General features: G+C 43.7%; 1 protein-coding gene across 1 annotated transcript in view; it reads left to right on the forward strand.

Annotated features, from left to right (window-relative positions):
• LOC146812814 (alpha-2-macroglobulin-like protein 1) overlaps window positions 1-15985 on the forward strand; it is an 848867-nt gene that overhangs the window by 687251 nt on the left and 145631 nt on the right. Inside the window, exons 28-30 of the mRNA XM_085615205.1 lie at window positions 1717-1879; window positions 7041-7255; window positions 7856-8071. Of these exons, the coding sequence (XP_085471331.1) occupies window positions 1717-1879; window positions 7041-7255; window positions 7856-8071 (594 nt within the window). The remainder of the gene's footprint in view (window positions 1-1716; window positions 1880-7040; window positions 7256-7855; window positions 8072-15985) is intronic.

The following is a 15985-nucleotide window of genomic DNA, read 5'->3' on the forward strand; positions in this document are numbered from 1 at the left end:
TTGGCCCCCTAGCGCCCTTGAAATTGCATGCGCAATTTGCGATTATCTTTTTGGTAATCGCAAATTGCGAATTGTTTCCCATTCATTCCTATGGGCCTCAAGGCAATTTGTGATTCGCTCATAGGGAATGTGTAGGAATCACAATTTATTTAGAGATTCCTACATGCATAAGGAATTGCGACTCCTAAATAGCGGTTCCTTAATAATCGCTATTAAGGAATCGCAATTGCTTATGTTGTTGCATGTGCCCCATAGTACCTTTTGTAACCTCTAATTAGCAGACTGCACCTTTTGTTTACTTAGATCCTTTCCATGCTATCACAAGTTTGCATGGTCAGATTGTTTTAAAAAAAAAAAACTAATACAATCTTCAAAACAAAAACATATTAAAATATTGATTATTATATTAAAAACGAAAACATAATAATATCAGGTAATATGCAAATTATTCAAATCAATTAAATAATTACAAAGAGTAGTCTAATTAACCAATTAACAAATACAACTGCCATTCTGTTTATAAGTATCTAGTAAATAATTTACAATTAAAATAATTTATGACTTATATTCAACTTAACAGATACAAATTCTGAAAAAGTATTACTAAGCAGTTAAAAATAAATATTTAAAAGTCCACCCTATTTCCCTACAGACTCAACAATCCAACCATAAATAAAAAATAAATAAATAAATAGATCTTTACACTTATTACCAAATTAAAAAAAATATAAACTATAATAAAAAATAATTACACACTGTTAACATTAAAATAATAATGACAAACACAAAAACTAATAAAACGCAACAAAATAATTTTAAAATGATATTATAAATAACTATATTTAAAAAACAATAGAAAGTACCGGAAAATGATAGTCTTACCTGCAATTTTCTGCCCTGGAATATTTTTAACATCACAATAATTTTGACATAACATTTGTGTCAGTTGATATTTTTGAAACTAAACTATATTAAAATCACACACCAGAAAATTGCTTGCAGGGAATTTGCAAAGTAGATATTGTTTGCAAGGACAAGCGTGTAAAGTATGGGCTGCAGAAATTGTGGTGTAATCTCTTGAATTTGAAAAGCAGGTAAAATCTTGTTGTGCAAGGCTAAATGAATAGGAGGTATTGTGGTAATACAGTACGTACTGTGGGGTATGTGTGGTGCCAAGGACATATGATTTGCTGAATGTATGCAGATAGGCTATGGCTTACTGGAAAAGATATAGCCTGCTGACATTTCTTCCTTCACACTGTCTTGCAACTGTATCCTCTCTTCATATTCCTTACCATGCACATCTTCTTAACACTCCCTGGAAGCCATATCCTCTCTGCACACTTTTTCATTCTCTCTCGTCCATATTCCCTGACATTTTCACTGCAATTGATATCTCCTTTGTACATTTCCCTCAGCCCTCTTTTCTCTGCAGATGCTCTGTAACTCCTGTCTTCTCATACATCTTCCCTGCTATACACATCCTGGTTGCTCACTTCCTGCAGCACAAGCCCCTCTGCCAACTTCTTCTAAAACACTTGCTCGCTCAGCAGACTGCTTGTATTCTGCTCTCGCACACTTTATCCCATGTGTATCAGTCCTTCACACTACCTGTTGGTCCTGTCCACCACTCCTCGTGTTTCGCTCACATGCCTTGATACCAGAGGAGCCCACCCCTCAGAGAAGGGTAATAACATGCCTTTCTCCACCTCATAGGACCCCATTGTAAGCAAGGGCTTGACCTGCCTGAAAAATGCTCTGGCTGGCGTCACGAGTGTCTACACCAAGGCGCTGCTGGCTTACGTCTTTACGCTGTCGGGTGACTCTTCCCAGAGGGCAACCCTGATGTCTGAGCTCAACAGTGTGGCCATCATCTCAGGTATGCTGTCACTGTCTAGAAGCTGATTCATTTCATAACTTTTAAAATGGATTTACATTTCACTACGAGGGTGCTCTAGTTCACATTTATCAGTGTTTTGGGAACCAGTAATCCGAGGTCCTACTGATATTTGAAGACCTGCACAGCCCATCTTGTGGTTTATTGTCCCTGGAATCCTTTATTACTATTGTGGGGCTATATCACACAATTTGCTGCTATTTATTCTCTGTATAATGGAAGTTTTTCTCTATTGCTTCGGCTGGAGTGGGAGGTAATCTAAGATATCCTCTTTACTTAAAATACAATACATTAAAAAATCAATTTAAATGGATCGTGGTGGCACATGGCAGTCTGCAAAACATCATAAACAAATAAATGCCTTTATACATATGCATGTCATTTAAGTTTTGTCAATCACAGCAACTAAGCATTTATTTCCAGTCGTCTAAACCTGGGATGAACCAAATCACCAAAAAACTCTCCCCCAGCTAATATTAGCATGTGTATCAAAAAACATAAATTGAGTATATTGCTATAAATGTATCATCAATAGAAAAAGCCTATACATGCATCTTAAATGTCACACAATATAATGAAGCTAAAGGAACAATTTAAATTAACAGACAAATTATTTAGTTATTATAAACATTCACATCTGCCACCATACGTCACTGCACAATTATGAACGTATTCATCAGGTACAATTGTTCAGTGTATGCAGATTGTGAAGGAAAGATAGATGACGCGTTTCGGTGGGTTAAATTTAAATTATCCACCTCCTTCAGGCTATTGTCTTTTTTTCTTCGTTTTAACACAAATTGCCACATATCATATGAAGACAATCTAAAGCCAACAACACATTAGAAAAGTAATTATACATGAAGATATATATACACCTTATTGCTGAACATTTACAAACATTTCATAAAAATAAAAAATGTCATATTTAAATCAATGGTACCTGTAGGTATTCACATACAGATTTGCTAAACCTGGGATGTCAAATGTTGGTTCAGTTTCAGTTCTACTGAAATGCATCAAACTTTGTGCCAACTTTTCTCACACAGCTTGCGCAGTCGCAGCCTAGCATAAAGCAAAGCAACAGCTTTAAATCCTTCATCTGGTGGAGTGCCAAAACCAATCATCACACCATCATCTCCTTATATGCTTTAATCCTGTTATTAACCTCAATCTATTAATTTAAAGTTTTTCATTTATTTCTCTAGATTATCTTTCTATTGAACACATTGATGTATGTGTTTATTTGCAGGATGAGCTTGTAATATTTGAAACAGAAACACTACACAGAGGACCAAGCAGCAGTATTGTGTTGCTATTCTGAAAGCTATGTTTTATTTGTGGAGGTCTCTGTCCCGGTTTCTGAGGTCTCTGTACACATAGGTGTACATTTTAGTTCCAAATGTCTGAGGAACCTGAGGGAGTGGCTAGAAAATTGGAAATTCAACTAAATGGGGGCAGGGAGGGGGTGTAGGGAAAGGTTAGGAAGGGATGTGCAAACACACCAGCTCACAAAAGAGTAAGCTCATTGATCTACACAAACCTCAGGAAACAATGTTAAAAAAATATAATATATTCCAATGTTATATATATGTGTGTGTGTGTGTGTGTGTGTGTGTGTGTGTGTGTGTGTGTGTGTATATATGTATATATCTATATATAGTGTTAAAAGTTACAGTAGTCAATTTAACTTTTCTTTCAAATTATATACTGATACTTATTTTTTTTTTTAAATAATTTTGCTGAAACGTTTAAATACAAATTGAAATTAAATAAACAAATATTGCAAAAAAATATTTCCTTACTAATAATTAAATATAAACTGATAGGAAGGGTGTTTCATATAATTCTAAGTAATATTAATTATGAATTACATTTATATATATTTATTTAAATATTTATAATACATTTAATGTACTAATGTTTATTATTAGTTTTCGATTAGCAGTAATTATTTTGAGTTTATTTTCATTTTTAATGTACATTAAAATAGTGTTTTTTTAAACATGTATTAAATATTACTTTTCCCTATACTCTACCATAGGGAAACCTCTGCCCTGGTGGTGGATGCCTCCACCTATGTGTTAAATGTTAGTTGTAGTAACGTTACATTTGTAAATCCCATTGTAGCAGGTTCCACTTGCTATTTTGTGGTTGGGGAGGCATGGTCATCTGCACCTAGTAGTAAAGTTTCCCTCAGAAATGCTAAATAGCAAAACAGTGTAGAGTTACTACTAGGTAAGTTTACACATGTTTAAATCTACACATATACATTCTCCTTTGTGAATAGGGCCCAATACATTTAGCTCTTCAGAACACTACTGGTAGTTTATCTGTTTTTCACCTGGTCTTCTTCATCGCTCACCCCAAAAGTGCTCTAAAGCAGCAAGAAGAGTTTACGGAAGACTAATCAGCAGTGCTTAATTTGAGCCGGTGATTTCCGGTGCTCAGCACTTGAACTTAATTGTCAACACGGGCACTTATGACAGCTGCCACATGGTGGCACTGTTTGTGAAGTATGGAGATGAGCACAACATCAGTTGTTTATCAGTTCAATATACATTACAAATGACTAATACATGCTGCCCAAGCCAATCTTACAGCTTTGGGGGCTTCGAATAGTCACACTTGTAAGAGTGTGATGGTTAATAGTTGTGTTGTTACAGGCACTGGCTGCACTGATGGGTGAAATGGGTGGTGCAAGCTGTAGTCCTGACCTCCTGACAAGGGCCCTGGTACTTATTTATTTATTTTGTTTACAAATAAAGCAGTGCTACTAAGTATATGTCTCAGAGGAGGATTGAAAAATGGGTGATCCTGGTTTTACACTAAAAGCGGCTCTGGGAGGAGAAAAGGTTTCTTGAAAAAACATAACAAGTTCTAGATACACAGCTAATAAGTGATTCAAACTAATCGGATATAAGTGTTTGAATTTTGCAAAAAGACTGCAGAAATTTGAAAATGTATGTTTGAGAAAATTAAAGATAAGAAGAACTACATTTATTCCTGCAGTAGGAGACATTTCCCACTTGGTAAAGAGTGAAATGTACACCAGTTAGAAACTCATTAAATCGTCCCGCATTATTCAAAAAGATAGCTATCTTTTCACTGAAAGCTCTGTAAGAGGAACGAAAACATTTACACATGAGCAGCTGTATCCAACAGCATTGTTACTGCAACACATAGACTGGGTTTGGAGTTGTAATTTATACTATTCCGAAGTCCAGCGCCCAATAAAAGCAAGTCGTTGTAACGACTTGTGTGGTAAAGTAACACATGGTAACATCGGGGAAGTGACTGCGTTGTAAAGGCATGCGGGCTAAATGCATGCTGGCTTCCATCATACAACCCTCTATGGTCATGTCCTTGCTTGAACAAGGAAAGTGCTTGGGTGTCATGGTTGGCTTTAAGCACTGTCTAAGCTCTGAATTGATGATGTAATACTGAAACGCCCTGTTCCTAAATTGTACCTAATCGATGTTTTAAGCATATTCCCAATGTGCGTGAACAATTATATCACATTTCCACATTTTTTTTTTTTTTTTTTAAATAAAATATTCACTTGCCTTTTATCCATCACTGTATGTAATAGTGACCAGAAAGTATGAACAATCCCCAGTGACTTTCCCATTGCTTTCTCTAGTAGTGCTTCCTGTTTCATCACGATTTGGTAAGAGCCGTGCGGTTCTTGTAGCCACAAAGTTGATATTTTCTTTTTTTTTTTGTCCCTCCTAAAATTCCCTGAACGTAATGCTAGTGGACAAAAACTATCCTTGGGGCATATTATCAAGAAACTGCGTTAAAATTATTGCCGCTTTGTTCTGGTGTCGACATGGGCTTCTATGGGAATTCTCCACGGCATATTATCAAGCGGCGATCATTTTAACGCCGTGCTTGAAAATATGCCCCCTTGTTTTTCTCTATCTCTTTTTTTGTTTTATTTGGCAAGTAATGGTGTTTAAGGAAAATGTTGTCGATAGGAGGTCTACATATTTAATTTTCAACATATCTTTATGTATTTTTCTTTTTTGGCGGATCGTGTATTGTATAGAATAAAGTATCCCAAATGTAATAAAGATTGTAGAGGCTCCTTTGGTTGTTATTCATAATTCCTAGGTGGCACTCAGACTAAAATAAACATATATTTCTGTTCTTTTATACATCACTCCTGTTCAGTTTCTATTGCTGAAAGGGCAGGGCTTCATGTGTGTCAGATGAAATAAGAATTAATGCCAGACACATAGGAGGGTATTATTTTATTGGAAGGCTGAAAACTTCAAGTCCTTTTCACAGGGCACGTATTCAGAATAAATGGTTGAATAGGTTGGGTGTACATTCTTCCCAGAAATATGCACTGTAGAATCAACTCACATTCCAATGCAAGTCCATCGGGGTGTAGGCGGAACTCTTGTTCCTGTGAGAATACCAAAATTTAAACAAACTGCAGGTATTTTTCTGAGAAGATAGCAACCCTAAGGGGATGGGTGTTTTAAATGAACCCAGCATTGGTGCTGCGCATGCTCCAGCTGTTAGGAGACAGCCACTGATGTCCCTTTTGAAGAATGTCCAGAAAGGCCTATCCATTATACGCTCTCCGATAGGATAATAATAGCCTCGCAAACCTCCTCATCCTCAGCCTTTGTCCGTCCTGTTAGCCATCGCCTCTGACAGTGGTCACACCCAGAGCTTAATTTGAGCAGGTGGTTTCCGGTGCTCAGCACTGGCATTTAATTGTCAACACCCCCAGTAATGACGGCTGCCACATGGCGGTGCTTTTTGTATAATTTAAAGATGAGTATAACAACAGCTGTTTATTCATTCAATATATATTGAAAACAACTACTACCTGCCACGCAAGCCATTCTCATGTCTTTGGGGCCTCAAACAATCTGAATTGTGACACTTGTAGGAGCGTGATGATTCGTATTTGTGTTGGTACTGTCTTTGGAAGTGCTGGCGGGGGCAATGGGTGATGCAAGCTGTGGTGACCTCCTGATGAGGGCCCTGGCACCTATTTACTTTTTACAAATTAAGCACTGGTCACGCCTCTTGAATTCTTCTCCCTCCAGCCTTTGCTGGCTCATGCTCCCTCCCCTGTCCATCTCTGCCCACCCTCACACACCTGTTTCTTATTTTCCTCTAGATGGTCAGCGGCACTGGGCATATAGCAGTGCGCCCCCAGCATCTTCGAACTTCTGGGAAGGGCCCCTGTCTGTAGATGTTGAGACCACTGCTTACGTGCTCCTGGCTCTGATCTCGGTGCCCAGCGTGCCCGGTGCTGACATCGGCAGGGCCGCCCAGATCGTGATGTGGCTTTCTCAGCAGCAGAATGCCTACGGGGGATTTGCCTCTACCCAGGTAACCTTTGTATCGATCTCAGCGCTAGAAAATGTCAAAAATCTAATTGCTGTCCCTCTTCAGAGTGTTTCATCTTCTATTAGAACAGTAGAATGTTGAGCACTCCATTTGCAGGCAATCAGTGCTCCGAGCTTCTACGGGCCGGTAGAACCCAGCAGAGCAACATTCTAATGTTTTTTTTTCCATTCACAGCTGCTGCTGTGAACAAAGGCCTCTCGGAGCACATGGGGATATAAATCCCCTCGGGCTCGAGAGGCCTTAATGTTATTTGTTAGAACATTCAGCCCTTTTGTGGCAGGATGTTCTAATAGCCTTATAGCCCTCCATAGCTGGGCTATACCGGCCAGTATAATCCTGCTCCATTGTTAAAGGCCCGAGCTGAGCTGAAGCGGGCCTGTAATGGCCGGTACAGCCCGCTATGGCGGGGTATAAGGCTATAGTGACTGCTCTGTCCACAGGCAGAAAACAATGCACTCAGGGTCTAATTTACAAGCCCCTTGTACCACCGGTACGTCACTTTGTCTCATGTTATAAGTGACGCAAGAGTCTTGTAAATAAACACCATACACTTGTGTGTAATTTCTCTCTCTGTTTCCACAGGACACCGTGGTGGCACTTCAAGCCCTTGCAAAGTACGCATCCATAACATACAGTGTCCAAGGAGTGGCTTCCGTGTTGGTTATAACCCCAGAAGGCTTCAGAGCTAGCTTCACCGTGAATAACGCAAATCGGTTACTGCTGCAAAAAGCCACACTGACACAGATTCCTGGAGCATACATTGTCATTGCATCTGGGCAAGGTTGTGTTTATGTAGGGGTAAGTGAAGCCACCTGGAGGGGTGGGTGGAAACGCGTGGCCATCTCGGCAGCAGTAATCATCTACACATGTCTGGGTTTACCACATAACTTCTTATTATGAATTGCAGTGCATTGGAATTATTTTATTATTTCATGCTGTAAAATTGTTCCTAAACATCAGGGAAAGAAGAATTAACCTCTGGTTCCTATTTTTCTGGCAGTAACAACACAGATTCACACAGAATAACACGGGGAACCTATATTCACATGCTGTGGACATGCCCGCGTGTGAGTGCCTTTTGGGGTGAAGTAATTCAGTCTTTAGGAATAGTAATCGAATTGCAAATACAGTCAATGATACAGATGTGCTTACTGGGACTAATGACCCACAATAAGCACAGTAAATAGGTGGCGAAAGTATTGAAACTAGGCCTCACTGTGGCAGAGAAGTGTGTAGCACTAAGATGGATGCCCAAACGACTGCCCACACAAAAGCAATGGTTATGGGAATTTGCTTGGTGGGTACGAGTTAAATGTGGGGTGCACCATAGTTTGGTTTACAATGGAGTGGACAGGGAGGAAGGATGGAATGGGACTTAGCAGATTCTGGATACAACATGAAATGGGAGAACCTGAACTGGGACAGGATGCAGAGGGGACAGTTAATTAATACTCTTTAGATATGTCTGTGATGTTGATCTGCTGTAATTTGATGAGATAGTACCAATTATGCTGTTTAAGTGATCCAGTGTCATGTATGGATTTATATTTATTTGCACAAGGCGTGACTCACATCTCTCTCCCTGCTTAGGGGGTGGGGTGACGGAATGGGATAAGTTAATGAACTGTAATGCTATTTTGTTTTTAAAATTAATAAAAAAATGTTTAAACATAAAAAAGTAAAAACATAGATTCCCCTATTTTATACTGTTTTACCGCATACACTTACCACCTGCTCTGAGCAGATACTCATACAAACACACACCTGTATAGTATTACATGCGCATGATTGATTAATGCAGAGAAGTCTTTTGATGGCATACACAATATCCAGAGAATACAGAGTGAGTCCACCTTGCTGATGCTTTGGGCCATTTGTAACTAATGTCACAGGTTCGGACAGTGCATCAGGAAACTTGCTAGAGTCATGCTTTTCCATTGGTTGTTTCACTTCACTGCACAAAGTGAATGCTTGTGAGGCTTTTAAACGAACTGCGTCTGGCCACATATAACTCTGGAATCCTTCTGTGCAGTAGCAATAAAGTTCCCTCTCAAGTGAGGAGGGGATTTGGACATGTTGCGATGCGACTGCTTGTCGTCTGTGCTTGGACCGTGCGTGTGCTGCAAGTAGGCCACTGCAGAACCACAGATGATCCCCTGCCTAGTTGCTTGTCAATGCAGTCTCAAAAATGGACCATGGCATCTGTGAGTCACTGGTGCTGAATGTATCCAGCCGGAGCACGGTGGGAAACAGCATTAATAACAATGTCAGAACCACGCGTGTCATTACAACGCAAGCGTTACCACACATATTCCTTTACCACGCATGCGGTTACAATGATGTTTGTTGTAAAGGTGGTAAAGGCATATGTGTGGTAAAGGCAGTCAGCGCTCTGGACTTGGAGCAAATGGGTGGGGGGTGGGAGGTGTTGGGAACTTCCTGCCCAGACTTTCTACTTCCTTCCTTCCGGCCTGCGGCTTGGTGAGTAGTTTTTTGGGCAGGGTTGAGGTCAGGGCAGTTTTTAGGGCTGAGGGCGATTTTTTGGGCTCAGGGTGGGGGACTGGGGTGTTTTTAGGGCCGGTGTCAGCCTGTTTTTAGGGCTAGGGGCTGGTTTTAGGACTCAGGTTGGGGGTGTTTTAAGGGCTGGGGGCCTGTTTTGGAGTTTAGGGCAGGGGGCTGGAGTGCTTCATGTGCTGAGGTCGGGATAGTTTTCAGGGCTGGGGGCCAGGTTTTAGGACGAGGGGCTGGGGTGTCAATTTTACCATTCAAATGCCATTACCAATCATGCCTTTACAACGATATTCATTGTAAAGGCATGCGTAGTAAGGCCATGTGTGGAAAAGACGTGGTCATAATAAAGACAGCTTTGCTAAGGCATGCGAAGTAATTGCATGCATGGTGCATGTGGTAATGTGTTAGTCATTTAAAGAACTTTGGTATATGTACATTCTGTTTGTCTTCTGTCAAGTCATTGCATGACGTATAGAATGTGGGTTTGTTAGATACGTTAACCCTTTGCAGCAGGTTGTGTTGCATATGTCTTACCTGCTTGGTTCATGGGGCTGATAATAAAGGAGTGTGAATCCTCTTCACCTATGGACCTCATCTTTACAGTTCCGCCGTACTACCGAGCAAGGGATCAGGGATCCTTCAGCGTGAATGCCATGGTTTGTAAGGTAGCCAGTGATGGGGTATGAACAATTGCTGTGGGGGTTATGGGTAGACACGGTGTAGTGCATATATGTGGCTAACTACTGGTTCTCCGTAAAGCCTCCAAATTCTGATTGCTCTTGAGTCTATTACATGGTAATCCTTAGGTGTGATCCAGCCTGGTCAGATGCCCTGTTAGGACTCTTCCCTTCTCTTTTTCTGTGGAGGAGTGGTGTTTAGCTTCATTAGTATGGACCCTCGGGCCACTATCTCCTCAACTTTCTTCTCAGTGGTCTTTGTAGTCAGGCCAATGGGGCTTCTGTGCTAGAGTGAAGCAGGGCACCATTTGGGCAGACATTGACCGTCCTCTCCTTCAGTAGGTGGCAAGATAATCTGGCGTGCCATCACGCCTCGTGCTCTCCGTCATAGAGGTAAGCAGCAGCAAAAGGAGCTGCAGGCTAGTGCTGTGGACATGATGCAGCGGCTTTGTGATTTTGATGAAGAATAATGCATCTACAAGGGAGGCCTCCTGTGAGATTGGAGCTTGTGCTGCACCGACCCTATATCCCAATTCTGGAGACCGTGAACTTTCTCTCTCTAACCCCTCTGTCAATATCTCTACATTTCTGAGGATGCCTGTGTGGTTCTAGAGCATCTGGCTGAAAGCAAAGATGGCAACCAGATGGTGCCCCTGCTTGCTCCCCCAAGGGAAACGCTTTGTGTGCTCTCAGCCACACTCCCCCACCCCTCCCCCCACAGCTGCATTCCTCACATCCCACAGTGTTTTGCCTGCAGGAGCGAGCAGTGCCTCCTTTACATAGAAAGGGTCAGCTTGCCTACATTACTGAGTATATCGTATGTGTTTTAATTAATCGCCCAATAAAGTATTAAACGTGAACCCGCAGCTTTATGGCCTAAAAACTGATCCTGGCACCTGAGCATTTTGATAAACTGCTCTACCTCTCTACCTTTCCCTCTACATCTCTACCTCTACCTCTCTACCTCTCTCTCTACCTCTACCTCTCTCTACCGCTCTACCTCTCTCTGCCTCTCTACCTCTCTCTTTACCTCTCTCTCTACCTCTCTCTCTCTACCTCTCTCTACCTCTCTCTCTACCTCTACCTCTCTACCTCTCTCTACCTCTCTCTCTCTACCTCTCTACCTCCACCTCTCTACCTCTATCTCTCTACCTCTACCTCTCTACCTCCCTCTACCACTCTACCTCTCTCCATCTCTCTCTGTACCTCTCTACCTCTATCTACCTCTCTACCTCTCTCTACCTCTCTACCTCTCTCTACCTCTCTCTACCTCTCTACCTCTACCTCTTCCTCCCTACCTCTCTACCTCTCTCTACCTCTCTCTACCTCTCTACCTTCTTTCTCTACCTCTCTCTCTACCTCTCTCTCTACCTCTACCTCTCTACCTCTCTGTACCTCTCTCTCTGTACCTCTCTCTACCTCTCTCCCTCTGCCTCTCTACCTCTCTACCACTACCTCTCTCTCTACCTCTCTCTCTACCTCTCTCTACCTCTCCCTCTCTCTCTACCTCTCCCTCTCTCTCTACCTCTCTACCTCTCTCTCTCTCTACCTCTCTCTCCACCTCTCTACCTATTCTCTCTACCTCTCTCTCTCTCTACCTCTCTCTCTCTACCTCTCTACCTCTCTACCTCTACCTCTACCTTTCTACCTCTCTACCTATCTCTCTCTACCTCTCTCTCACTTTACCTCTCTCTACATCTCTACCTCTCTCTCTACCGCTCTACCTCTCTCTCTCTACCTCTACCTCTCTCTCTACCTCTCTACCTCTCTCTCTCTCTCTACCTCTCTACCTCTACCTCTCTACCTCTCTACCTCTCTCTACCTCTCTCTACCTCTCTACCTCACTCTACCTTGCTCTACCTCTCTACTTCTCTCTACCTCTCTACCTTTCTCTCTACCTCTCCCTCTACCTCTCTCTACCTCTACCTCTCTCTCTACCTCTACCTCTCTACCTCTCTACCTCTCCACCTCTCTACCCCTCTACCTCTCTCTCTACCTCTCTCTACCTCTCTACCTCTACCTCTCTCTACCTCCCTGCCTCCCTACCTCTCTCTACCTCTCTCTACCTCTCTACCTCTCTACCTCTCTCTCTACCTCTCTCTCTAACTCTCTCTCTCTACCTCTCTACCTCTCTCTACCTCTCTCTCTCTCCCTCTCTACCTCTCTCTAACTCTCTACCTCTCTAACTCTCTCTACCTCTCTACCTCTCTACCTCTCTCTACCTCTCTCTACCTCTCTCTCTACCTCTCTACACCTCTCTACACCTCTCTACACCTCTCTACCTCTCTCTACCTATCTACCTCTCTACCTCTCTCTCTACCTCTCTCTACCTCTCTCAAAGATGGCTGCAGCATCTATGTGGGATGCGGTGGACTAAGTGGCAGCCGGAGCCTGATAGCACTGCTTGTCCTTTAAAAAAAAAAACAAGCATTGGCATAGCCAATAGCGCTCACCTTTGGGACCTTGTAAGTGTTTAGTTATCCAGTACAATATCCTTGGAGCAACAACATCAAGTGTTGCATGGCTAAACACTTATAAGGTCCCAAAGGCGAGACCTATTGGCTATGCCAAAGCTTGTTCTTTTTGTGACCTGCCACTTTATACCAGTCTTCGGACTACAGGTCAAAGATGCTGATCATTGCCTGCAGGAGTAATTGTCAGCTTCATGAGCAGGCAGCCCCAGGAACACAAGCCGTATGGCAACAGGAGAGACCTAAGAGGTAGGTGGGTTGCTTTGACGTGCAGAACAGGTTGGGCTTATTCACTTGGAGGAACTGGGGCATGATGTGAAGCGTGCCCATCATGTGGTGGCAGAGCATGCAATGACCCAGTGCAGCAGGCATGGGAGGCGGAAACACACTGGCAGGCATTACTGTCCGTAGTGGCACCTTGTCTCTAGGCCTGGATTAGCATCAGGCCCCCACGTGGCATGGTGAGCGGCCAAGGGTGAAGTAGCGCAAGTGGTGGGGATTGCCTTCAGTGGGCAACTCGATTTGGCCATGCTTGGCTGACCGTACTGGGGCAGGGGACGCATCTCTAGAGACAGTTCTTTTTCTTCATGGGGATCAGGTTCTCAATTGCCTTCGGGTTCCAATTGTGTCTGTCTTCGATGAGTGGTAGCTTGAAGGTCTCTAAAAAAGGAGGTCTCCTCTTTGCATAGCATTGAAACAATGGCCAGAGGCCTCAGTCCCAGCATAAACCCTTGTTGGGTGGTGTGTAGGGTGTCCCTCTTTTCCTGTGGAGAGCCGATTTTGCCAGCGGGGTGCATGGATGTGGGAGATGACCCATCCATTCACACGTCCTAGTCAGGGTGGGAGAGGACCCAACCATTCACAGGTCCTCGTCAGGGTGGGAGATGACCCATCCATTCACAGGTCCTCGTCAGGGTGGGAGAGGACCCAACCATTCAGAGGTCCTCGTCAGGGTGGAAGATGACCCATCCATTCACAGGTCCTCGTCAGGGCCAGGGATAGGCTTTGTGCTTATGCAGGTGGCACCAAAGGTACAAGGTCACCCTGGGGGAGCAGGTGCAGTGTTTCAGTGTCCAGGACCACTGGCGGCCCTCGCGGGGCAGCACCTGCAGCTTGTGCTGCCCCTGTTCAAGACATGCTGCATCACAACGGTGACGCAAACGGTCCACCTAAAACTGAACAAACTGGTGTGGGTAGAAGGGGCGCCAGCATATAGTTTGACCTTTGTGTTTCCCCAGACATGTCCAGCTGCAGGCCCTCTCAGTGGTCTGGTAAATTATAACCTTTTAACACGCCCATTTTCCAATGAGAGTTACTGTTAGCCCATTAGCAGGATATACTCCTGTTTCTATTTGAAATGCTGGCGCTGACCTCTTACTCACTGAATGCTTTAACCAGTAATTGCCTACAAAAAACGAAAGACACTAAGGGGTCGATTCCGATTCCGGCCGCGAAACGAACCGACCGACACGGCCCCGGGCCGAATACTGACTGACACGGACCAGCGCCGTACGACCCGTGCAGTACGATGCAACGCGAGTGAATTACAACCGACACGTACGGAAGACAAGCCGTACGACTGAGCCGTATGGAAAATAGTGATCCGGCAGGAAAACCGACGCGATTTTCACCGACCGACACAAACCCGGAATCAACCCGACCGACCCGTACCCGCGATGCACGATTAGCGCAGTACGATGCAATGCGTGTAAAACCAGACCGACTCGCACGGAGACCAAGCCGCACGACCGACACGCACAGACAACCCGGCACACAAGCAATAGAGACCGCTGCGAACAACGCCTACCAAACACAGAAGACAGGCAGCGTGAACGAGGCGGAGAAGCCCGCACGAGACAACAGCAGCGTCCGTTTCCATCACATGAACATGCCTACAAAACACTTAGGAAAAAACACAAAAAAAGGACCAAACAAGCAATGACTAAGCCAATAAATACCCACACAAATTAATTGGACAAAGACACACCCACAACTACAACTATATAAAGGACTACAATCACTACCATCATCCTTTGCAAACAGGAGATACAGCCAGCAGCAAACACCAGTACACAGCAACCACAGACACACTCACAACTCACCCATCACACAACTCACACACCATCAGCACCTCATACAAAAGCACACACACATACACACAGCAAAACCAACACCAAACCAACGTCACTTGCACCCTCACACACATATCACTCACCACCACCACCCATCACCATGCCTCCAAAGAAGAATCCAAAGTTCACAGTTAGTGAGTTAGAAGTGCTGGTAGACGAGATCATCAGAGTAGAGCCACATTTGTTTGGTACATTGGTTCAAAGGACCCCGATCTCACAGAAAACCAAGCTGTGGGCGAGGATTGTGGACAAGGTGAACGCACAAGCACCAACGTTGCGCACAAAGGACGATATCCAGAACAGGTGGTATGACGTGCGCAGGAGGGTCAAGAAACTCATCGAGAAAGATCACGCCTTGAAGTCAGCGCACCGGCGGTGGCCCTCCTGCCAAACCAGTCTACTTCAGGACCTGGGAGGAGAAGGTGCGGGACATCCTACCATCAGAGAGCGTCCATGGCCTAACAGACATCCCAGAGACTGGTGAGTACACAAGCAACAAACCCAAGATTGTGTGGCAAGGGGACAGTGAAACCATGCACCCCAAGTACGCCTACACTAACCAATAGATAATCAACCCAAGATGTGTATGCCAGTCACACAAACACAATACCTGCCATCTCATAGTAACTGGGGACTGTGTCATGACATGCACCAACCTACAAACAAATAGAGCAAGCCACTGGCACTAAGCCAAATACATCCAGCAAGACAGTTTGCCACCACAAACACACCACCTCACAGTGCAGCTGACTGTCAGGAAGGAATAGTGGGGATGCAGGTGAAGTGAGTGTAGACAAAAGCATGATGGGGCCTGTAGTCACAGATAATGCTCCGCCTCCTGATTGGCCCATCAAGACCTCTCTGAAACATGCCCACATCACAGGGAGTGGAAACTTACTGACAAGATGGCTGACACTGGGT

This window comes from Triturus cristatus, chromosome 7, assembly GCF_964204655.1.
Source record: "Triturus cristatus chromosome 7, aTriCri1.1, whole genome shotgun sequence".
Classification (NCBI taxonomy): Eukaryota; Metazoa; Chordata; class Amphibia; order Caudata; family Salamandridae; genus Triturus; species Triturus cristatus.